Genomic DNA, 25,199 nt, shown 5'->3' with positions numbered 1-25,199 from the left:
GATGTTTGCATTTTATGCAAGACGGGAGAGAACTCAAACAAACCCACACACGTACGGAGCGATCTGGATGACAGGCGTGTAGAAGCACTCTCTCTGTTGTGTGTTGAGAGGGGTGGCTGTTAACCAGTCCTATAAAACAAACAGTGGAGGGAAGAAACACTAATGTGCGAGTGCTCCGCTCATGAAAAGGCGCGCCATTTAGGGGATGCTCAGGATAACGAGCCTCCTCTATAAGACACACAGGTGTCCATTACCTCTTTGGGCTGACCAATCTGTGACACCCTCTAGACCATCGTTTCTCCATCTGTCAGCATACAAACACCAGTGAAAAAGCCCCTCAAGGAGGCATTTGGTGTCATTTCTGATGGACAACGAATGCCTGCTCTCAACGGGAGCACAATGCAATGCCCGTGATGAGGTCAAATCAGATGCTATTGTCTGGATCGGGCGCCGCATTGTTTCTGTGCCATCCCTCCGTTTTCACTCTACTCCCACAGGCACCTTCAGATCCCATCAGCTGGAGCATCATGGGCACGTCTTTAAAAAAGACAAATGGAAAGAATGAGTATGGCTATCTGGAAGGATGTAGGGGAGGAAAATCCTAATTGTCCCCTTTAAGTGTGTTCCCTCCCGCCGAGTGAAGGTGCGGGGTAACGGCCATCTTAAATCACAGCCCGGCCGCGGCCTTCATTAAAGCCATAATGCCAGGCTCTCCCTTTAATGGAAATGGAAGCCAGCGAGGCTATGGGTGTAAATTAAAGTGTAAGGCCCGAGTAGGGGGAAGATTTCCCCGGCTCTGACAGGTGCGGCCTGAATTAGCTGTAGTGCTGTTCAAGCAGTCAGTGGGAGAACGCGGATATTGATTTTAAACACAGTTGCACTTCCTATCTGAAAGGCAATGTGTATTACCAGAGCTAGGCACATCAATCACTCAGCATTCCACCGCTATCCCCTGGCACGCTTCAGATTTTAAAGTGATAAACAAAACAGAAACGGCCCCAAACAAAAGACAACACCGGCCGCGCCGTTGCACGAGCCTGACTGATGTGCATTAGCCTCGTAAAACACACGCGTGTGCGTGCGTGTAATCGGTCCACTTCACGTCGCCGCTTCCTCTTTTTTTTTTTTTATTTTGTGTGCGTTTGACGGGACGTCATCTCTATTCAGGGCATGTCTCTGCGTTGCGTGTCACCTTGGTCAAACAGCCAGCGTCAGCTTTCCTCGCGCTCCGGCTGTTGCACACTCCCGTGTTTACGACCCGCACGTGTCAGAGTTGTTACGTGCATGCGGTGCAGCCATGCAGCGCGGTTGCCTCTCCCGTGCATGACCCTGCTGCTTATCTCTGCCTCCCATCACGCCCCGCTGACCCTGTCTGCAGCCGCTGGCAGGGGGAGAATTAGCCTACTTAGCCTATTCCCCTCAGGGGTCAACCCACACGCAGACAGCGCACCCACAAACAGATGCGCACGCCCACCCACATGCATCCCCCCCCCGCCCCCCCTCCTCTTCCCCGGAGTTGTGTGATGACAAATGATAAGGCAGCACTTAACCACAGGTGTCCCTAGTTTGACCCTTCACCCGTGACCTTGGGCAGAAAGCTTTTCATACATAGAGGCCAGCCATCAGTCATCTCCCATCAATCACACATACACGCCGCACCCTTTCACTTCCCTCAACCTCTCCTGGCCCCAACATCCATCACTTCGCTGTACCCTTTCTCTGACATCTAGGAAAACACAAACACTCCACAACCTCTCTTCCCCTGCCTCGCTTGTCAGGAAACACACACGGAGAGCAAACGCGCGCGCACACGCGTCCCTGTCCTGCGACGGCGGCTCCTCCCGGAACACGGCGCGTGTTGTCGTGTTGTCAGGTGATCTCAGGTATACACCAGGGGATGCTCCCCGGTGACACATCTGCTGAGATATCAGCACCTACACTGAGATATGACGCGGGGGTTGAAACCCTTCAGCACACTGGCAGCTGAGACCACGGCCGAACAGACAGCCAGAGGTGACAGACTGTGGCCGTGAGCATCCGGAGGACCATTTGACTAGAAAGTCACTGGATCAAAAGTCTCTCACATCTCTCACAAGTGTCAGATTTAGGCTGTCTTGTGCTGGAGGACGCCAGCACTCTGACATTTGTAATGATCTAGTACTCTTCAGAACCTTTTTTTTTTTTTTTACCTTTACCCTTTTATATTTGTTCCTTAATGGGTTTTTTTTTTTTTTTTTTTAACATTCCACAGCAAGATTACAGCACATGTATGTTCTGGAGAGAGTACTAGGGCTGCCCCCTCTCCGACGATTAGTAGACTAATTGGTTGTTCTGGTTTTAGTCAACTGAGATTTCTTTAGTTGATTATGCATTTTTGTATGTTTTTTTTCCATATTGAATGGCTACTTCAATCAGGCCTTCTCTGGTAAACACAAGATTTAAAGTTTTCTTTGTGGAAAAACAGACCTGTCCGTTCCAGTGTTACTTGCTGAAGTCGAGGACAGCCCCACAGAGCGGTAACTGCGAGTCTAATACCAACTCTGCAGGCTCGACTACGCCGGTTTCATTTTGGATGAGCTGGAGAGTAGAGGACAGTCTTGATAAAAAAAAAGGAACAAAGGTGTCTTCAGTGCTCTTATGGCCCATGCTCCATAATTACACCAGAGAATGTATTCTAATTGGCGGTGTCTTTATGCGGAGCTATTATCAATGTCCCTCCGAGGCAGCGGAAAGAGAAGTGGGGGGGGAGGGACGAGAGGAATGGGTTCTATGTCACCGGGCCCAGGGTCCATTTACACACGGATGAGGACTGCTAATAATGCCCGGGAAAAAGAGGGATAAAAGTTTAACATATTGAAATGTGAGCCTGAGCGAAGGGAGACGTCGTGCGAGCGAGCTGCGTCTGCTGCTGCAGCCGTGAAGTCATCGTGCGGTCCGACGGTGCAGCGGTAAAGTTCCAGACGGCCCGGAAAGAGGCCGACGGGGGGGAAAGGGGGAGGTGTCGATCCCAGAGCCGTCCACGACGAAAAAGAGATCATCCCGAGCTACTTAAACAGAGGGCTGTCCACTACTTTGTCAAATGTGGAGAAATGCTATTACAAAGCCCCATGCATTATTAATTATTCCACTCCACAGATAATATGATTACATCACAGCCAATGCTGCCACGATACCCGTTCATTTGCTGACATTAAATTGCATGTGTTTGCTGAAAAGCCAAGGAGAGCGTGTTCCTCGTTTGCCAAATTGACCCCCGTATGCATCTGCAGACATTAACAAAATTCATTAATTGCAATGCTGGCACCCCCCCACCTTATTTAATGTACAACATTACAGCAGCTCTTGGCATTTTGTTCCACATGTGGGTGTAGCGTCTGACCCGGGCGAACACCTCCCGCTCCAACAGTGTTATTAGGAGAGTGTCGACTGTGCAGACAGATAAGACTACATTAACATACCATTCAAAGCAGATGCTGCAACAGGGCATGGTATGTTAATTGGCTTGCTAAGAGGCAATTATTAGTCAATATTAATATTCTATCATTCATCTGCAAACTGTAAACTTTTCTGAACAGCCACCAGCAGTCTGTAATATTTAACATCCTACACTGAACTTGAATGGGGGGGTTTGCATGCTGCGCATAAGAGAAGTGGTCCTGAAGAAAAAAAGAATTATGTAAAACCAAAAATGGAAATGTTGGACTCTCTGAATATGTTAAGGGCTATGATTCTTAACTTTGTGTTTTATAAATAGTGCAGAAGTGTAATTGTCTTACCTTGTTTTAGGGGATGTCGTTAGCCATTCTTCATGCTTTTCAAATGTTATCAAGTAAGCTGCGATCTCCTGTGGAAGAAGAGAAGAGAGGAGAGGGGAAGGGAGTGAGGCTTAGATATGTCATCTTTAATCACCGTTCTCCTGTGTTTGTAATACATCGGTGAGACTGCTTCATTGATATTCAGACGGCCTAACCAGCAGCACAAACACGGCGGAGACGGAAACGAGGGGAAGTGCCGGGGAGCTCAGGCAGGTAAATGGAGACCGGTAAAAGTAAAGTGAAAGACAGAAGTGGATCGCAGCTGAGGTCAGATCATCTTCTGAGGCCATCTTTGTTCCGAAAGCTTTGATCAAGTTCTCTTCTGAGGACATCAAGGTGCTCACACGGAAGATTGATGTCTCTGTGTTTGAGAGCGAGCAGCTTTTAACATTTTTGGTCCGATCCTCCCCCAAATCCCTTTGATCTGCCCTTGACACTCCTCTATGGATCAATCCACTCTTTAACCTTTGAATAATAATTACACGCCAGTCTCACAATATTGACATGCGTGTGTACTGCTACTTCAGAAAAAAAAGGAGGAGATCCTTTGGAGACAGTTGGGTAGAAAGAGATGCTATAGACACTGAAATATATTTAAAGAAAAGAAAAGCTTAAGCTGCCACCGGTATGAATAGAGATACTTCAAACTCTTTTCATGTTTCTCATGCTCACGCTGCCTACTGCATCAGTCCGAGTGTAAGGGCTTGACCATACCCGGCCATTTTCTCACCAAACTAATGGGCAGAAATAAAAGCACTTTGGATGCCGGTAGACAACCTAATGATTACCAGCGACAGCCGGCAATTCACTCCTCAGCAAGAACATTTGTCAGCTCCGCCGACTGTTGGAGAGAGCGAGACACAAGGACAGACCTGCTGTCATCTCGCACAAAAATATTATCTTTTCCGTTTCTAAGGATGTGCAACTCTCACGTTGGAGTGTCAACAAACCTTTAAGTGTGCATATGTTGTTCAAATATTGTTTTGTTAAAAAAAAAAAAAAGCTTCCTCCAGAGAGCTCCGTGTTGTTACTCTGCCTGTCCACACGGGGCAATAACGCGTCCGAAAAAAGCATCCGCTTTCTCTACGGCAGAAAAATACGAGACACACGAGCCAGTAGTTTTTCCTTCCTCTCTCTTTTTTTTTTTTTTTTTTTTTTTGCATGCCCACAGTCTCAACAACGCGCCACACTGCGGGAGAAGGCTCCTGATTGGCTGGCCGAGGCCGCGTCACAAGTGTGACCTGGCACGGAGACGCGCGGCGCACCGGCGGCGGCCCGTCGGGACGCTGCAGGGCGCTGCGTGCGGTGTGAGGGGTTCCCGGGCTGGCGGGGGTCCCGGCAGAGAGAGAGAGAGAGAGAGAAAGAGAGGAAGAGAGAGACGGGGGTGGGTAGCATGAATGGCACCCTTGCCTCCAGGTGCAGGCTGGGAGATAATGCTGCGTTGATTAACTTCCTGTTCTGTTGCCATAATGACCGGAGGCAGTGAAGCCATGACAAGATGGAGTCTTGTATTGAGCAGAAAAGATAGGAAGGGGATGAGGCTGTCGAGAGGCGCTCAGGGCTGCTGCTCTCCTTTATAACTTCTGCTGTGTGACGGAAGAAAGAAGAAAAAAAAAACGAAACAATAAAGCGATGAAAAGAATAACAGTAACCGCAGACCACAACCTTGTTGATGAGATGAGCGGGAAAAAAATAAATGTGTTCTCTGAGAAAAGTGTAATGTTGGCCGTGCCAACAACAATTGAAATGTTCACAGGGAAAGACAAAATGAGGCTTCGGTATTCGGGCCGCAATAAAGTTACTTCTGTGCATACATTTGTAACTAAATTAGTCCAACACGGCAGTGATTAGATTAATCCCTGCTATTCTGGGCTCGTTTTAGGAGGCATATAAAAGGCAGCAGGAAGCTCCTTCAGTGACCTCTGTGCCTGTTAGCACATCGCCCTTTCCATCACTCCTGTCTTTACAAAACAGGCACAGCCCAAGTCTCAGTGGCAAAGGATGAAATAGTGGGCCGCATGGTCTCGTATTAACAAAAAAAAAATAAAAATAGCAGTGCGCCTCTACCTCTGGCTCTTTGCGCACCCCTCCCCTCTCGGAACAGATGCCAGGGATTATTCAAACCCCCCGACCAACCATAAAGGTGCAATAATCTTATGGTGAGGAAACAAACAAAAACAGACGTGCGGCCATTAAACAGCTGCAAAGAGACAAAGTTTGCATGGGCGGCATAATGAGAGGCTAGCGTGTGTTCGGGTTGAACAAACACGCTCGCGGGTTAGTGCAAGAGGGTGGCTGAAGGGGGGGGGGGGGGGGGAGCAGGCAAGCGGTGTGCTGAGCACTGATGGTGCATCAAAGTCAAACCAGCAGCTGTCAATGGGCTCTGGACTCTATCTGCTGACCTCAGTGCCTCTGGCTCTGCTCTCCTTCACTGGGGAAATATTCAGAAGAGGCCCTCACACGCCGCTCTCTCCCACCTCACAGGTTAAGACTCCTGCACGTGGAAGGCCGTTTGAACTGCCTTCCTTTGTGCTCTCGGCCTCTCCATTTGACGTGATCTTTAGCTGGGGTTTTCATCTCCAGGCGCTGTTGAAACGCACCGCGGCGAGGTAGGCGCTGTAGTCTGCCACCGCTTACATCGAAGGAACCCTTTTCCTCGCCCCTGTTCTAAATAAACAACAATCAGCACAAGCTACCAGTGAACCGGAGAGTGAGTTCGAGCAACACCTCTTAATTGACACGGTGGTTTAATAAAAAACAACAACAAAAACACTTTCATTTTCCAGGGGAAAGAACAACCCGGAGCTGTTAAGTTTGTAACCCAACCGTCTCATTTGTTCCTTTTGTCTCCGCTAAAGCTGCGACACGCTGTTAGCACGGGGGGGCCGCCGCCTCCCCCCCCCCCACCCAGAACATGACGGAGCAGTCTCGCAGTCTCAGAGGCTGATGGAGATGGAGAGCCGGGGAGCGTTTGCGAGTGTGCGCTTCCCTCTTCCGTGTAACAATCAGAGGGTCTGATTACCGGTTACCTGCCTGGGCCTGGCACGCTATTAACATGCTCTTCAGGAGGTGTCACTCCCATACTCATCAGTGTGCCTCCCCTCTAGTTCTTTCTCGTCTCATATCCTACAAAAACACACACACACACACACACACACACACACACACACACACACACACACACACACACACACACACACACGCCTACCTTCTTCAGTTTGACTCTCACTCACTCTCATTTCTTTCTTTTTTTCCCTCTTTCCCATAACCGCTGTGGTAAAAAAAAAAAAAAAAAAAAAAAAAGGAAAGCCACCGTAAGAAAATTTTCATTTTTGAGATGACTGGCTTTTACTGTCTCGCCTTTCAGATGGTATTTTCACTCCAGAGGTACAACATTTTCTCCAGAGAGAATCAGCTTTTGAAATGTCTAGCTATTTGGAATTGGAGATGACACTAACATATTCATCCCATTTTCACTTCTTTGCATCAAGGAAAGGAGGAGGCGGGCGCAGGAGCAGTAAACGCTCAGTAAATAAAAAACGATTTGACTCTGTCCCGCATTTTGATTGTCTCAAAAAGCTATAATGGCAATTTCAGGAGCGACCGTTTTGGAGAGCGATCCCATGATTTTCACTAGACCCTTCCTCACCGCACAACAACAGGACGTGCCAATGTTTGTCCGAGACGCTCGACGGTAGAATCACTGTCCCGGGACGACCCGAGGCTAGATTGTTTTGTCGTTTCCTCTGATTCGCTCTCTCTCTCTCTCTCTCTCTCACTAGCGTCTTTGATTCATGGGAGAGAAGAGAGGCGTTGAGACGGCCAACGCTCCAGCATTTGGCTGACAGACCTGATCACTTGAAACAACTGTCGCTGTTCCATTAGAGGGAGAGATAGTAGTCTTTTGGCATTATCTCAGGACGCATCAGACACCTGTCTCTAAACACCATCCATAATGCCTCTCCTCTCCGTCTGCATCCGTGGCGCATTTGAGCTGACAGAAAAAAAAATGAGAGGTGGGAACGACACAGAGCTGGGAAGACCAAAAACCCTGAGGCGCATTCCCTTCTGTGCCACCCCTAGATTTAAATACCAACAGTTACATCACTGTCTAAGAAATTAATCTCCGTTTTTTAAAAGCCAGCATTGACTAGACACATTATGTTAAAAAAAGACTCTTTCTTTGTGAGCTCAGCCATTTAAATCTCCATCCCCCCCCCCCCCAAAAAAAAGATTCAACAATTACAGCGTATGTTTGTCCATTACAGTATTATTCCAGTTATACTGGTGCTCTAGTGACACTAATGAAAAGGCACATAATGAATCGCTGTATTAGAAAAACTAACTTTAGCAATGGTATTGATTGCAGTAAAAGCTTGAGCTAATGAAATGAATATGAGAGAGCAGGAAGACGCGAAAGAATAGATGGGGCAAAAAGTCTGGGAAGAGAGAGAGAAGAGTGCAGCGCCTCCAGCCTGCCTCGTGGTGAAGTCTGGGGAATGCATCCTCAAAGCTTTGACCTTGCCCTGCACTTGAAAGCAGGAAGTGGATGAGAGGAAGGGGGTGGGGGGGGCGAGGGATGGATACGGTGAGAGGAGCCCTCCCCGATGACCTGGGTTTTACTGTGGAGTGCCAGGTCATCTGATATTTCCTCCAGGGCAGCCCAGGAAACCAACCTGCCCGAGGCCGGGCACAAATGGACTGGCGGGGATTTGGGAAGTGGGGGGGAGGGGGCGGGGGGGGGGGTTGCTGAGGCTATCACGAGATTACACCAGAAAAAATTCAAATGCAATTAGACACAGACGAGATAGAGACTGGCACTAAAGAAAGGAAGAGGAGGAGGAGGAGGGTGGGTGGAGAGTTACTGAAAAGGGAAACGATAATCAAAAAAGAGAGAGGAGGAACAAAGTTTAAAGTTTTTTTTTCCTCCCCCCTTCCCCCCATGACAATGATGAATGCATTTAAAACAGGAGAAGCGTGAAGGTATGGTGATTAAAACAAAGCGCTCTGGTTCGATTCTGCAAGCAAAAGCGCCTTTACTGTATCATTTGAGGCTTTTTTTTGTTTATACTTCATGAATTCTTAATGCACCAGCAATAATGTATCACCCAGTGTATCTATGTAATCTCATATGGCCGTATTACTGCTTTAAGCTGGGGGAAGGTAGTGAGGTGTAGTGAATATTTTTTTTTAGCAAGCTGTAACCTCTAGCCTTTAAGGCTGTCTGAGCACAGCTTCTCATGCAGCAGGTCTGCTAGCAGGCCAGAGAAAAAAGAGGAGAGAGAGAGCGAGACGGGTGAGACAGACGCCGAGATGGAGGAGAGTGAGGGAGTTGGGAAAGTGAAAGTAAGCAACAATAGAGTGTGGAGCTTGTTGACAGCTGCACTTGGCATCTGTTGAAGAGGATGGAGGCTGTTCTACGAGTCCCTGCGCTGGGTTAAAAAGATGCCCTCTCCAGCATACGGCTCATTAGGACCTGCATGGGGCTTCCCAGGGAGGGCCCGAGCTGAAGACGGGAGGGGTGGAAGTCACACTGTGTCCACTCTGTTGCTCCTCCAGAGTTATTCAGCTCCACCTTCCCCATCACCACACACAGAGCACCCGACGTCTTGACAGCTGATCAAGAACAGAGCGGCGCATCATCTCGGGCCGAATGGAAATAGGCTCACGCGCGGCCTCGTAGCGCCTTCGTCACGCAGGGCCTCGCCATATGTTTAAAAGCACACCCCCGAGAGGCGTTCACTTCCTCCACCTGGCTTGCTGCGAGCCTGTGGTTCAGCTCTCCTCCCGCCATGCAGGAGGCGAGAAGGAGAGAGACGAGCCGTCCTCTGACCTACATTATACATAGTTCTAGGATCAATTTGGCATTGATCCTGGACAGCTTAGATGTTTTCCAGTAGCTGGTCAATGCCTCTCTTCACATTTCTGCTTGGCATGCTGGCCATAAGACAGTTCTGGAAAAAAAAAAAAAAGAGGAGGCATTCTCTTGGGGAGCCTCCTCACGCGCCTCAACGCTGCACGCCTCCCTGCTCACACAATCAATGTAACCCACAGCAGCTGCTCCGCCAGCACTCTCCTTTTTTGTTTACTATGTCACTTCTACACATTCTATACTTTTATACAAAGAGAGGACTTAGCAATAAGAAAGTACAGTGACCGAGGAGGGGGTTTTGCTCCAGAGGTGACATTTTTACACCAACATAACTTAAATGTATCAATGCAATAGGATGAATTATTTGTCTGTGCACACACACACACACACACACACACACACACACACACACACAACAGAGCTTTTGTGTGTCCCGCTGCAATAAATAATAAATACGTCGCAGCCTTCATAGTCCACAGCTCTCTAATGCAATCTCTAAAAACACCAAATTAAAGAATATATCCTCTTTTTTCTTTGCTTCATCCACTCCGTTAGCGTTTCAGAGCCGAGGAGCACTGAAGCTCCTCCAGTGGGTTGGCGTGGCTCAACATGTGTCGAACATCTGTGTATTACAGTGCAAAGACAAAACAAGTGTTCAGCAACCAATTAGGCAGCCGGCTTGTCAAGGAGGCCTATTCTATCATTCCCAAAGTTTGTCAGCTTTAAGAAAACAGTCAATCGCTGAAAAAAAACAATTAAAATCCAGAGCCAGGCACAATACCAGTGACAGTCAGATAAATACGTCGGCGGCACGGCAGAAGAAAAACGAGTTACTTAATTAGGATTAGCCACAGTATCAATTAACTGTGTTCACCGCGAGCGAAAAGAGAAGTCGTGTCTTTTGAGGGACAGTGGAGGACTTGGAGAAGAAGAAAAATATTGGAATTAATATTCCTAAATTGCAACATCATTTCACCAAGGACATTATTTACAACAAAAAAAAAAACATTGAAATGCGACTAATATCATAATTACAAAATGTATTAGATTTACTTCTTTCAGAGAGAGAGAGAGAGAGAGAGAGAGAGAGAGAGAGAGAGAGAGAGAGAGAGAGAGAGATGTACAGACAGACCAGGAAGCAGGAGCTGGCATGAAGAAGGAGCGTTTGGGCTTTGGTGTCATGGCCGCTGTCTTGGACGTTCATTGAGACGATGTCATTATTTGGCCTTGAGCGGCTACAATGGTCAGCGGCTGCCGGTAGGGAAACCGCAAAGAAGCAGCAGCACCGACAGAAAAGATGAGAGGAGGAGGAGGAGGAGGAGGAACGCAGCGAGATTAGCGATACCTCGAGCGCGAGAAGAACACGGAGGACTCGTGAGATGTGGTAACGGATCCACGGCGTGTGGTGTGTTAGGGACACACTAAATGGGAAGAGGAAATAAAGTTGACTGAGATGAAATACATCCATCTTTGTCAGCCACAATTATGCAGCATTGTGACCCTATGGTTGTTGCTGTGGATGTGTGTGTGTGAGTGTGTGTGTGCGCCTGCTGATCTAAAGCCCATATGGGACCGCCTACTGCTGTGCCCTTGAGAGATGTGTCTTGTGTAATGATTATTTTACTCCTCTCTCTTCTTCCATCTCTCTCTCCCTCAGGCTCTAACTTCTGGCAAGACTTGAAGGCGTGTTGGAGGCTCGGTGGATACACGGAGCCCTGCATTAGTAAACAGGGCAGAAGAGTTGTGTACGTGGGCGCGCACGGGACGCCGTTGTGGCGCGCGGCTGGAAGCGGCCAGGTTCACTTCCTGGCTTCCCGTTGGCTGTCTGACCTCTGGCGTCCACGCCGCACGTCCTCTTCATCATCTATGCAGCAGGACGTCTGTTACCCCCCCACCCCCCCTCCCCTCCTGCTGACAGCCCAACCAAGGAGAACGGAGAGCGGCGGAGCCTCCATGACGCCGACCTTACCCCCAGACCCACTGCCGAGACTCCAGGCTGTTACCCCCCAACTCTGCTGCCGCTGAACTTTTTCTCTCCCCTCTCAAACCCAACTTCTGTCCACCAAAAAGAAGGCGATAGATAGAGGAAGCCACCTGCGGAAGCAGCCGAACGCCGTCTCCTCCCTCTAATTCTTTTCCTGTATGTCGTCGATTTGACAGACGCTCTGGTTTTTTCGGTAGACAGCGGATATTGAAAGTGCCATGTCATATTGCACCCCCAACTGCTGCCAGGTCTGTTTGACTCCAAATGTAATTTCACAGTTTGATCTAGAGCGCAGACATAAATGCTAAATTGTTGTTTCCTTCTTGTGCTTTGTGCGAGAAAGATATTGCGGGTGGTGGTGGTGGTGGGGGGGGGGGTCCACAGAGAGGGCGTAAAATGTCATCTAAATATAATTGAGGTGAGATTTCCCTCTGTGGGGACATTGTGAGAATCTAAGCCCCATATCCTCAAATATCACACACACATTTTTTTTTTATTTTTTTTTTTTTACCAAAAGTCAAGGAGCGATGGTATCATGCATAAATGAAGTGACAGTGGAATCCAGAAGGTCACCGTTCACTTCATATCAATCAACGGATGTCAACTTTCATTTTAAGGCTCCTGCTGGACTCCTCCTCCCCCTCCTCCTCCCCCTCCTCCTCCTCCCCCTCCTCCCTCCACCCTCCCCGAATGGCACAAATGAGCAGAGTTCTGTCTCATGTGAGCCTGAAAGCCTATTTATTTCAGGCTCCAGAATCAATTAATGCCTGCATTATCCTCTGAATTCCCCTATTGAGTGCAGCCAAACGACTGGGGCACCCTTGCGTGAAACCAATTTCTAACTTTCAACCCGAGACACGCCCCGGAAACCACCTTACAGGACTTCCCTCAAACCTGCAGCTATGTCTTTTGACCGCGCAGTCACGCGCGCGCACCCGAGAGCGCGCGGTTGCAAATACGCCTTGCGCGAGTAGCACGCTGTGCCGAGGATACGAGGGGTTATGTAAAGTTTATGGCGTGCGGTTCAGCCTGTTCTCAATATGCAGCTATAGTAGAAAGGGAGGGGCGCAAGGGGGGGAGGGGCTTGAATACAAAACTGCAGACGGCGCTGACACGAGAACAAATTGCGGCGCGGAGAACGAAGCCCGCTCGCCGATTTAAAGGCAAGGGAGACGAGCGACGACGAGAGATGAAGGAGAGGGAGGAGGAGGAGGAGGAGGAGGGAAGGAGGCAAAGACACAGATTGAAGAAGAGGCTGATTATGTGTTAAAGGTCAAAAAGGTTATGTCTTTAATCGACTACAGTATATGTCGGAGAGAGAGAAACAGGATGAAATATTGAGCCCACACTGCCCTGTCCATCCACAGAGAGCAACACACTCCGCTCCAGAGACGGACAGAAAAGACATTAAGACAAGACACGTCTGAAAATTCACCAAAGGGATGGCCAGATCTTCGGCTCAGGCCAATTAGTCGGCAGAAACTCTTTTTTTTACACCCCCAACTACTCGTCAGCATGAAAGGATCACCCTTTGTCTGTCAGACTCATGCCTTTATCCTCTTTTGCTACTTCCTATACACAGTCAGTGTGCCACACACACACACACACACACACACACACTTTTAATTCTTACATGAACAAGTCACATTCCTGCAACTCCCTTTTCTGTTCCCGTCATCTCTCTGTACGCCTGTCAGCACACACATGTCCAGACAGAACACACACAAACACACACACGCACACACACACACACACGCACACAGACAAAACGCAGGCGCGCACAGAGTATCAGTCAAATTCTCACATGAACCGCGGTCGTTTTATCTCCTCTCAGCTCCTGCCATCTCGCTGACTGATGTGATTGTTAGTTCTGGAGGAGGGCTCTCTTTAATTGAAGTGAGTGTGTGTGTGTGTGTGTGTGTGTGTGTGTGTGCACGCACACCGGTGTGTGTGTGTCCAGAGCATTGCCCGGCCATGGCTGGTATTGTTTGGCCTATCAGACAAGCTGTCAAGTGCTCTCCCTCTCTCTGTCTCTGTCTCTCCCCCGCTCTCTTTGTCTCTCTCTCCCACTCTTTCCCTCTCTCTCTGTGTGTCTCTCCCCCGCTGTCTGTCTCTGTCTCTCTCTACCTCCCTCCCTTCTCTCTCCATCCTCCCCCTCTCTCACTCTCTCACTTCCTCTTACCCTCTCCCTCCATCTCTCCACCTGTTCTCTCTCTCTGTCATTTCCCTTTTCCTCTCTTCCCCTGTTCTTTCTCTTCCTCTTCCCTCTCTCTCTCCCTCTCTTCCTGTTCTCCCCCTCTCTCTCCCTGTTCTCTCTCTCCCTCACTTCCTCTTCCCCTCTCCATCTCTTCCCCTGTTCTCTCTCTTACTTCCTCTTCCCCTGTTCTCCCTCTCTCCCCCTGTTCTCTCTCTCTCTCTCACTCACTTCCTCCCCCTCTCTATCTCTCTCTCTCTCTCTCTCTCTCCTGGCTGTCTGCCGCTTTGTGTTCACGTTACAATAACGGGAATGTGGCACTGTGAAGGTCACAGACGCCTGAAGTCAAACCAGCTTGCCGGCGTGCATGTTTTGTCTCCCAACAGCAGACCCCAACACCAGACGTCCATGTAACGCGATCCATCCACACCAGCTCCAGTCAATGACCACTCAACGCCAATACTCATCGTGTTCAAGGTCATTTTCACCAAACCCAAGCTACCAAATACTAAAGTGCATCTGTGCAGCTGTATAGGTTTTCACCTGCACTTTATTTACCCCTCGCCTCCCCCCCTCCACCACCCAGCTAACTTTTCCTCAACTTTTCTGCCTCTATCTGCATACTCCCATCTGCCTTGTGTGCATTATCCGTCTCGCATCTCTCTCCCCTCTAAAAAGTTTGGCCCGTGGAGAGGAGGCGGCGCAGGCTGCTCTTTGTGAACGCCGCTCTCTGCAGACGGCGGGGAATCGATCAGCCAGACGCTCCAATGGCCTGCTCCCTTTGTGAGGCCGGTCTGGCTTCTGTGCAGCTCTCCTCTGTTTATCTCCCTCACGTCTCTCACTGGCTACATGCTCTTAATTAAACATGCCGCCCGGCTATTAATTGTCAACCAGATTCAATTTGTTCTCTGGGCACGCTGTGAATGGGCCTCTCCTTCCAGAACAAAAGGCGTCCGAACAGCCGTGTCAGAGTTGAACAAAAGGCCCCGAGGCATCACTTCTATCTTTCGAAAAAGCCACAAAGTGCTCCAGCTCGCAGGCGGCCATTGAATGAGGTGCTATCCCGGCAGCTTTCCAGGCAGGTGTTCAGAGAAAAGCGTCTTGTACTTTGCCACGGCATCTCCAACCCCCCCCCCCCCCCCCCCCCCCCCACACACACACACACACCCCTCGGCCCCCACCCTCACACCCAATGACATTTGGGCAGAAACAAAGCGCTCCATCAGAATTCAGTTGCTACAAGCTGTCGTAATGCTTTTACCTACACAAATACCCATCAGGGTAAAATACTTTAAATCTCATTTTTTAATCTTATCTTGTAATTATGTTCTTTTTCTTCTTCTTTTTTTTTTTTACTCAACTTGAGAACTCTTGACAAATTGTGTTAAAAAAAATAATAATAACTCAATGACTGCTAAGATGAATCTGGGAGTAAGCGGTTGCCAAGGCGTAATATAATTCATAGCGATGCATCAGTGTTACTGGAGACTGCTCCAGCATCCAGCCAGGACTCACAGAGCCAGGTGCCAGCACATCCATCCCCCCCCCTTGCAATTCCCTCACCCCGACCCAACTCTCAGTCACTCCAGCCATCACCCCCAATCAATGCTGGCTTCCCCAAAAAAAAAAAACACAAAAAAAACTAAAGCTCTGGGTCCCAGCTGGTGCCAAGGAGGCCTGGCTGGTGCTATTGTGCCACTGCCTAAAACCCTCCACAATACAACGATAAACCTGCCCCCTCTGTGCCTCCTAAGTCACACACTGAACCGATGCCAAACCCGGAGCGGTCCTGGTAGACTCGCGTGGAGACCTCGTAACAACATGGCCGCCCAATATACCTGACACCGTCGAATAATGCCGCATGTGATGTCAATCTGTTTGAAAGCCTTCCCTACCTATATACTAAGGCAAAGAAAAGGTATCACAGCAACAAACACAAGCAGTATTGGAGCATAGACTATACTATTTTGTAGAAAGCCTTGTTCAAACATTGTGGAATGTTTAATGAGAGCCAGGCGAAGGTGGTGTAGCGTATAGAGAGAGAGAGAAGAGATCTTTTCCCCAGTGAGCCTCTGTGTCGGCCTTTTTTTTTTTTTCAAGCAATCCCAATATTTTGCTGCTGGTGAACTCACTGAGCAGTTGAGGAATTACTTATTTAAAAGATAAGGTTTCCTCTGTTGTCAGCAAAAAAAAAAAAAAAAAGCGCCTCTTGTCCATAACGGGAGAAAACCAATGCAGTGTGAAATCAAAGGTCACCCGGAGACAAATAGCACTAACAGGCGAGAGCAGGGGGTGACAAACGCTCCCTCTCAGCGCTCACCAAATTAATTAAGAGTGGAGATTCAACATGGCATCTCCAAACACAAAAGGAAGAACGAGCAGCCGCGTTGTTGTTTCAGCGAGGCTTTTTAAGAGAACAAACACTCTCCCCCCCCCTCCTCCTTTTTCCTCTATTGTAATCAAAGCCTGTTTACCCGTGTCTCTCAAATGACTCTTTCATTGAATGATTCATATGGCAGCTTTGAAGGGGTCTGATCTCAATCGAGGCACCTGAGATGCCTCCGCCGGGCTCGCTCCAGCCTCACGCAACTCGGGGAGCGCTCGACGCGAGGCGGCCCCGCTAATCCGCAGCATTTCGCAGGTGTCTCCGTCTGGCCGTGACCGCGAGATAAGCCCCCCGACGCCTGAAGGAAGGAGCGGCGAGCAAATAATACACAAAGTGCACATTTGACTCGAGAGCGCGCTCCTCGCATCCGGTCCACAGTCGGTCACCCGGTTGAGGATGATGGGCGGAGAAAAAAAAAACAGCGGGTCTGAGACCGAGTCTGGATAACGACACGTCACCTGGGAACGGCGAGCGGGGGAAAATATCTGCATCCCCTTATCTTCGGCGATGGCTGCGGCGTCGAAACGACACGCAGATCATTTACTGGATTACCCTACAGTAAGCTGCCGCCTGATGTTCTTTCACAGATCAGTGTAGTGGAAATGTTTATACGGAGCGAGCTGGGACGGAGGGAAAGTTGTCGCAATGTCTTAGATAAGCGGTGTGAAGCCGGCACGCCGGCCTCGGGCACGGTTCACAGTGCATTCACCTGGCGTTGATCCCAGCCGCGATGTTCACTCGACCGATTGTTGGACCGGAAAATGTAATAAGCTGCAGTTTGATTAGGCCGGAGAAAAAAAAAAGTAATAACGACAAGGTAAATGGGATCACTGCGTTGAATCCATTCAACTAGTGGTGGTAGGACACTCTCTGCAAACTCTCCCCTCAAAAAATACAAGCCAGGGCCAGGAGGAGCAATTTAAATGCTCTAATTTTGGGCCAATTAATTTCACGATAAAACTGTTGATTTCCGACAGAAAGCTTGTGGGAAATACACGTTTGGTTAATTAGATTTACAATCAAGGGCAGTTAGTAAAAACTACATTATATCCCACGAATAGTGTTGCATTCAGAAAGGTTTTCATTTAGATTGCGTTCACAATGAGTGGGGTCTGTGCCCTTGGTGTTGGGAAAATATGGAAGATGGAGCTCATAGCAAGTCTGAGCGTAGCACTCACAAGTAAGGTCATGTTCAGCTGCAGCTTTTGGCCTTTTAATAGTCATTTATTGTTCATCAAGTGTGTGTGTGTGTGTGTGTGTGTGCGCTTGCTTGTTGGTTTCTATGTGTGTTTTATGTCTTCTCTCCCTCCCAGCGGGGGGCAGCACCACGGTGGCCTCACTGCCTCCACCCACTCATCCATCCCACGTCTTGTCTAATTAAACATCGTTAACATTCATCCCAAGGTCTTATGCAGATGAGCACAGAGGGAATGTGGTGCACTGCGCATTAAGAAAACAACTCGGGGGTTGGCGGGGAGGTGAGTGCGGGGATGAGATGGGGTTGTATCCGAATTGAGACGTGCGCGGATATCTCCGATTTGACCTCATTCATCAATTAATTACCGCCATTAGCAGGAGGTGATGTGGAACCAAAGCTGAAATCGCTGCACCGTGGCGTCTCCGCCGCCAGTTTGTTGACGGTGTGCGTGCGAGCATATGCGTATGACAGACAGGCCCCCATTAAGCACTGAGCCAGGTACGGTTGGAGTGTGTCTGTGTGTGTCTGTGTGTGCGCGCGTACCTACAGTATGACCGGAAAGGCAGACAGATAGACAAACTGATGGGCATCCAGCCAAGCACTGCCATCGGTGTCTCCTCAACAGAGCTGTGATCACAGCTCACTCCTGTCATGTGGCTGTCACTCTATCACTCACACACACACACACACACAGCACAACATAACATAACACGCTCTATGAGACTCTATGATCCCATCTTAAAAGGCAATCTATGATCCTTTGTAGCTCATAGGGCACTTGAGGTGTAATTAGAAAAGCAGACTGTTACCCTTGTGCACGTACCCTAGTGCCCTGGATTAGCACCGGGGACAATACCGGTCAGGTAACCCTGCTGTGCATGGAGAAGAACAAAAAAAAGAAGACATCAACTCCATGTGAGACATCATCCAAATACCTCGAGGCGATAGAGGTTACGAGTGTGACGACAACCTTGTGTAAAGACACCGTGTCGGTTCATTTTTTCCGACGGTAGCCGTTATTCACAAATCGCGAAAGGTGCCGGCAAACATTTCCGCTATTCAAATGCAACATAAAATCCATAAAGCTGACATTAGCTCTGCATGCATTGCACAGCGATCTCGACAGGGGTATGCTACGTGTGAGCAGGTGCATTTGTCAAAGGAGGCGGAGACGGTGGTTTGTACACTAGCCCGGGCATGAATGGCACCTCGCAGTACTTAATCCAGGAGACTAAAATGGGTTTTAAGAGGCTGTGGGAGCTGTTATGGTCTGAGGGAGTGCCTGCCAGGGCAGTGGGGCGGGTGTGGCAGCGGAGGCTGTGAGTTATGCGCGTCGCACGCGGACTCATATTTTTTGCGGCCGGGCTGATGGTCGGCCATGCACGGCAGCACAGCGCAGCACTTCCTAAGATCCTGTTTTGTAACTGTCTGTGGAACAAAGGCCCGGGGGAGGGGCCTGCTGGAAGTCACTCACCTTCACCACCGGCCTCAGATCCTCCGTCGCCGTGCACGGCGTGCATCCTACATGCTCTTATGCACACATGCACGACCAACTAAGTGCACACGCAAAAAAACTAAAATACTAAACGCACACACACACACACACACCCCCAAACGTGCCACATAAGCTGTGTGCAAACATAGCACAGGGTCAGCACGCCGCATGTGGGCCTTGGCAAAAATAAATAGTCCTCCTCAAAGGACCAGTGTCAAACAGGCATGCATGAAAAAGCACAAAAAAGCACTTTGCTCCGCATACATATCCGATGCACGACAGCCAAGGTCAGTCCAAATCCTGTCTCTATTGGCGGCCGCCTGAATCACCTTCAAGGATCAACGAATTTCATACGGCGCTTTGTTTATGTTCACAAACATGTTGTGCTACTCGAGCTCCAGTTAGTCTACCTGACTTGATGCGCTCATTGCGGGCGAGCAAAATGGTGCTGTAGCGCGCGCTGGGAGCGGGGGGGGCGCTGTGCAGGCAGTGGAGTACAGGCAGCGAGGGTGAGCGGGCGGGCTCAGGAAACGATGATGAAGTGCAGCATTAGCGCGGTGATTAACTCCTTCTCCCGCTCTTCCTCCTCTCGTTCAGTCCCATTTCCTCCCACTGCGGGACGGGAGGGGAGCCTCTGATCAGTGTGTGTGAGATTCCCTTGACACACCGTCCATCTGTGTGTGTGTGTGTGTGTGTGTGTGTGAGCTGGCGAGCCAGCAGGCCTCCTTCACCAGCATGCTGTCGAGATCGCTCCTCAAAGTCTTACAAACCTTTCCTCTCAGGCGCTCCCAAACTGCACTGAAACTTTGATGAGACAGTGCCCCTAACATGATGTTAACGTGCTGCGATGAGGGTACGAGGCAAGAACAATCACATCTTACACACCAGCTCTTTTCCCTATGCGGCTTATGTCCAAGCTGAGTAATGTTGTGATGCTTATTAGAAAGCTATAGGAACTGTGCAGACTATGTAGACCATCCCTGAAGAAGAGTCATGAATCTTCATATCCATGTTTGAGGCGCCCGGGGGGCTCAGCGGTTCAGACCCCGCCTGTACAAAACCATTGTTCCAATTCATCCATTTATATACATTAATTGTATACATATGTAGTTGTTCATTCATAATATAATTGTATTTATCTTTACTGTTATTATGTTGATAAATACGTGTGAATGCACCATCATGATCGCTTTTAATGTTGCACTTTGAGCTATGACACAGAATTTTACTCTCTTCTATTCTGATTGATCAACTATAGACACACGCACACACCGCCCTGTTTTACCATCTACTTTAACTTTAAAAATAATAATAATAATAATGATTAATTATTTGCAGGAAAAAATTTAGGACCCAAAAAATAATAATAATAATTAGGACCCCCCCAAAAAAAGGAACGAAACGGGAAACGGTTTTTTTTCTTAGCCTTTTTTCAAGTCAACAAAAAAAAGGCAACGAAAAAAGAAGAAAAAAGTCAAATTTTTTTTTTTAGTCCTAATTTTTTGTATTTTTTTATGGTCTTTTTTTTTTTTTTTTTTTTTAAACAAATTTATTTGTAAAAAAGAAAAAAAAGGAAAGATAATCTAACTTCAAATTCCTTGAAATACGATCTTAAAATTTGAAAATCTATGCGACCAAGTTGCTTGTTAAGATTGCCTTAGTTGCAGCGGTGGAGCGACCTGACTAAGGTATTCCCGTCCTTTCCAGGCAGCGATCAGCGGGCCAGGTGGCTGTGGCGAATGACCTGCACTCAATGATGCAGTAATAGCTTCACCTCTTCACCAGAGAGGCTATTGTGTGATCACATAGCCCCCACTCATATCAGATTGCATCACCAGCCGCCAAGCAGGGAAGTCCTATTTTTTTTCCCCCTCACAGGTGCACAGAAGAGAGAGAAAAAAGCAGCGGTGGAAACCCAGCGAGCTAAAACCACAGAATGAGTCAGACTCTTGTCATTAGGAAGTCTGCAGCAGCTGATGGCAACAAAAAAAACAACAACTAGGGCTTATAATAGTCTGCAATGGAAAACAATTCCACACTCAATATTCATAACGCTATTGTTAGAAAACTAGTTGTTCCTCTTGGAACACAAGACCAGGGTCGCCGCTTCCCTCGGACGCGGCCTTCCCGGATGTGGATATGCAGATTTAGAATTGAACCCCGCGGGACTGCTTGTGACGCGCACCTCTTGTTCAGCGTTCGGTTACATTCTGACGCGATTCACCGCCGAAATAAGACTGCAAAGAGGATAAAAAACCCCCATGGAAGAGAGGCCTTTTTCACACAGGCAGGCAATCAACCTCAATAACAGCAGCGTTTACTATGTTTTGAAGATTTTGTAGACTTTCAACTGTTATAACCATCAGTATTAAAGTGTCTTTCAGTAAAGGTGATTCTCACAGTGGGATGTGTATCTCCTCCTGTCTCTATTTCTCTCCTGTGCCCTTATAAATTCTCGACAATTACATGCCAGGGCTTCTTTTTTTTTTCTTCTTTTTTTTTCCTCCTCCAAGAGTAGAAATTACAGCTGTCTCCTCTCCTCTCTCTCATCCTGGCATCGCTCATCTATTATTCAGTTTTTAATTTGGCTATTTGAGGTTTGTTCCCTCGTTTGGCGACAAGTAAGCCTCTGCTAAACAGGCACCTTATCCATTACACTAAATCTAGCACACAGCAGACAGCATTCTGGAATTGACCATTAGAGGGGTTATTGATATAACCACCATTCCCTCTCGTCATTATGCCTCTAATTCATCCGTAATTGTATAGCAGCTTTTTTTGGGGGAAGTTATTCTCACCTTGGATGCAAAGAGAAAAGCATCTTCACTTTTCGAAAAACATATCCGTGTTTGGGGTAGTTTACACACAAAAAAAAAAAAATAGCCATCAAATTATGGATGTACAGTATTTAGTCGAGGCACGGCCAAGTCTCCATTGTGTCTCCATTTTGTTCAAGCGCTTTTGTGTTTATGACAAAAGTTCCAAAATTGCAGTCGGCTTCTACTCGGGGGTACCGTGGCGCTCCTGGTCATCGTTACAGAGAGATGGGCCTCTCCGACAGATCTTCCGGCTCCTATAATCATATGCAATTGTGGTAAAGTGAAAAGAAAGACACGGCTCTTTACTGGGATCTATGGCTCATTGTATCTTATGTGTCACACGAGCCAGGGATCAATAGCACTCAATAGTCTATTAATAGGCAAGTCTTGGCTCTGTTCTGACTAGAGCACCAGCCTGTCCACTAGACCAGGCCCGTGAAAAGGAGAGGGTGCAATAGAAACCAATCCTCGCTTTTCTGTTAACAGTGAAAGCCTCTTAATCATCTCAGTTTCCCATTGACTTACCCCTCGGTGCTCCTCTCCCTCTCATCGAAGCGCCCGGTCTTAAGAGTGGATAGTTAACCGACCCCCACCTCCTCTCCCTGCCACGGAGAAGATGACTCTTTCCATTGAGGAGTTTTGGAAGTGAGGGTTTCACTGCAACACGATTCCAGTCAGGAGCGATATATTTGAGCTGCAGTTCAAACTATCCAGCGGACCGTCCAACCCGGTGAGGAACGCCACACTGGCTTACATCATTAAAATTGAGAATCCTCTCCTCCATTCTATTCTGATGATGATGATGATGATGATGATAAGCTGCCCTGGAACAGGAGTGATAACTGATAGGCACTTGGACAAGTAGAGCAGCGGCTTCATTTTAAGTGTATTCTGCCTAATAGTCCACAGTATCTGGTTATCTGATCGAGGCCGTCACCAAAAATCTGACTCCAGTCGCTCCCTCGTGCAGACGATCAAAGGACACCTGAGTAATATAAAGCAAATATTGATATTGATCTGCAGTCTTTAATTTCTTCCCACCTCTAAGACTGTTGAAAAGCCAAATAGAGCTCTGGGTCCTCCGCTATTTACCATCTCGCACAGATTACGGCATTAATTCTGGTTATTGATGAATTCCTTTGTGTTGGTTTAAGCCCGTTATTTTGTGTTGAGTGCCTTTATTAAATACTGCTCACAGTTTAAAGAAGTGTTGGTTGGATCCCATCATTTACTTCACGGAAAAATACATTTACAGTCTGAGCCTCCGCGGCTGCAGTCTGTGCTGAAAGAATACGAGCAGAGGAGGGAAGCAGTCGCTCAACGGGGAGATCTGATGTTCATCTTTTCTCCTCCTTTTTCCCCCCCCTCTCTGGTTCCTTCACCACCACGGGCTCAGCCAGTAGGGGATGTAAGTAGGAAGGGGAGGTGGTCAGCGTCACATGATCTCCCCTCAGCGGTTGAGAAACCCGCCCTCCCCGCCCCCCTTTTTGCGGGACGGGGGCTGTCACATTCGTCTTTGTCAAGGCGCGGCGTGCCACCCATTCATCAGGCCTGCCAGCGATGGCATCCCTTTCCTCTGTGTGCCCGGAGACTGGGCACGTCTGGGCCTGACTGCATCCCTGATACACACAGAGAGCAACACACAGACACTCTGATGGATTCATTTATTAGGCCTTTCATTACCCAGGGGGCCAATGGTGAATCGCAATGCACTGAATGCCACAGCGTTGCACGGCTATGCCGTTTGCCCTCCAGGCTCACCGCTATCACGGACGGGCTTTTTCAGAGGACGGGAATAATCTGCTGTACAGCGTCTCATTAAGACACCGGACGTCATTTGGATTGCCAAATTAGAGGAGTAATTCTACACGTGAAAGACACAGAAGATCATTTGTGAACGTTTCTCCGCGGCGCCAATGCAACAGACCTTAAAGAATACGATCCCACCTATCCGCCTCGCCGCAGCCAGAACACGATTCTCCTCACATTTTACATGAGAGGCTGCTGAACACTCCTTTTTGTATTACTATGAGTCCCAGTCTGCACAATTCCCATGGTTTTCTGAACCTTGCTTTTTAAAAAAGGCAACTCAGAATCAGTTCTTTTGTGCGTGACAGCCTGCAGAATCCAAAGCAATTGGGGAGAAACCAACCACCGAGTAGATGTGTGAGGATAGAGTTCAATACTGCCTGCAAAACTTAGTATTATTGATTGCCCCGGATGGTAAATTCAATATAGTCTAAAGAAGTTAGAATTGTGGATCTACAAGCCAAGCAATTCAATAGTGTTCATCCCATGCAATGGTGAGGATGTGGGCACTGTCTGATTCAATCCTGGAAGCCGTGGAGAAGGCTAGCAGGGATGGAAGAGCCAACAAATGCAATACGCTGCAGCTTCAGAGAGGATCTTCGGAGTCAACAAATGTAATAGAGCCACTTTATCCCTTCATATGTTCGTGCAACCAGATTTAGAGCGTGGAGGTTCCCCCTGTGAAGCTGCTGGGAGCTGGGGAGTTTATCCTAAATAAACTGTTGTCTTTATTGCATCTTTCTCCGAGCCCGAGCCAAGCCTTGGTTTAATTATGACAAATCCACCGTATGTGTTCAGCATGTTTGCCAGTAATGAAGGCCGCTTAAAAGAAAATGTCTCCGAGCAACGTCTGTCAACAGCAATGGCGGAGGGGAGACATCTCTGCCTTCCTGTAAAATATTTAGGTTTTTACTCCGGGTGTGGAGACAATACACGCCTCGTCTCGGCTTCTACTCAGCAGGGGGAAAAGGAGGGAAAAAAGAGGGCAGATGTGTACAACCGTCACAACGATAAAGAGGTTTTCCATCCGAGGAGAGAGACGAGACGCTCATTTGAGAGTTGAAATTCAAAAATAAATAAATAAATTAAAAAAAAATCACATAATCCTGCGAGACCGTGTACAACTCGGGCACCGGCACAATAGCGACGCCTCATCCCGGACATTTACAATCAAGGCCAAATTAAGTGTGGCATGAATTAGCCACAGATAACATAAACTAGCGCACTGGGGCTGAAGGAGGGATGTGATTTACACCACTCAAGAGGATACGATACATTTCTTTTCAATTAAGAATTTGAGCAACGTGGAAGCCTAGCTTTAATATTGCCCGTAATGAAAGGACTCATTTGAATATCTGCTCCATTCTCTCAAGATATTAGGATGAGGAATCGCTCGTTAAAAAACGGAGGGGGAAGAAAAGGGAACAAGATAAGCATTTCTAATTGCCGCCATGTTTGTTTCTACTATGTGACCCGCGACAGTAAAATTGTGTCGTTTGAAAACAAAAAAGGGAACTAAAAAGGCATTAAAGTGTGTGCGAGGAAGAAGCGGAGGCGTGCTAGGAATGCTCAAATACAAATTTAGCTGTGAGGAACCCTGAATAACACAGGCTCTGGTTGTAATCCC

General features: G+C 48.1%; 1 protein-coding gene across 12 annotated transcripts in view; it reads right to left on the bottom strand.

Annotated features, from left to right (window-relative positions):
* The window catches only part of camta1a (calmodulin binding transcription activator 1a), a 275,394-nt gene that overhangs the window by 147,543 nt on the left and 102,652 nt on the right, over positions 1 to 25,199 (bottom strand). For all 12 annotated transcript variants that reach the window (XM_068596799.1, XM_068596790.1, XM_068596791.1 and 9 more), the window contains one exon: positions 3,777 to 3,844. In XM_068596799.1, the coding sequence (XP_068452900.1) occupies positions 3,777 to 3,844 (68 nt within the window). The remainder of the gene's footprint in view (positions 1 to 3,776; positions 3,845 to 25,199) is intronic.

This window comes from Clinocottus analis, unplaced genomic scaffold (genome assembly GCF_023055335.1).
Source record: "Clinocottus analis isolate CAN_PGR_092001 unplaced genomic scaffold, fCliAna1.0.p SCAF_4, whole genome shotgun sequence".
NCBI lineage: Eukaryota > Metazoa > Chordata > Actinopteri > Perciformes > Cottidae > Clinocottus > Clinocottus analis.
Note: the sequence above shows the minus strand (reverse complement) of the source record. Positions and strands in the feature narration are given on the sequence as shown.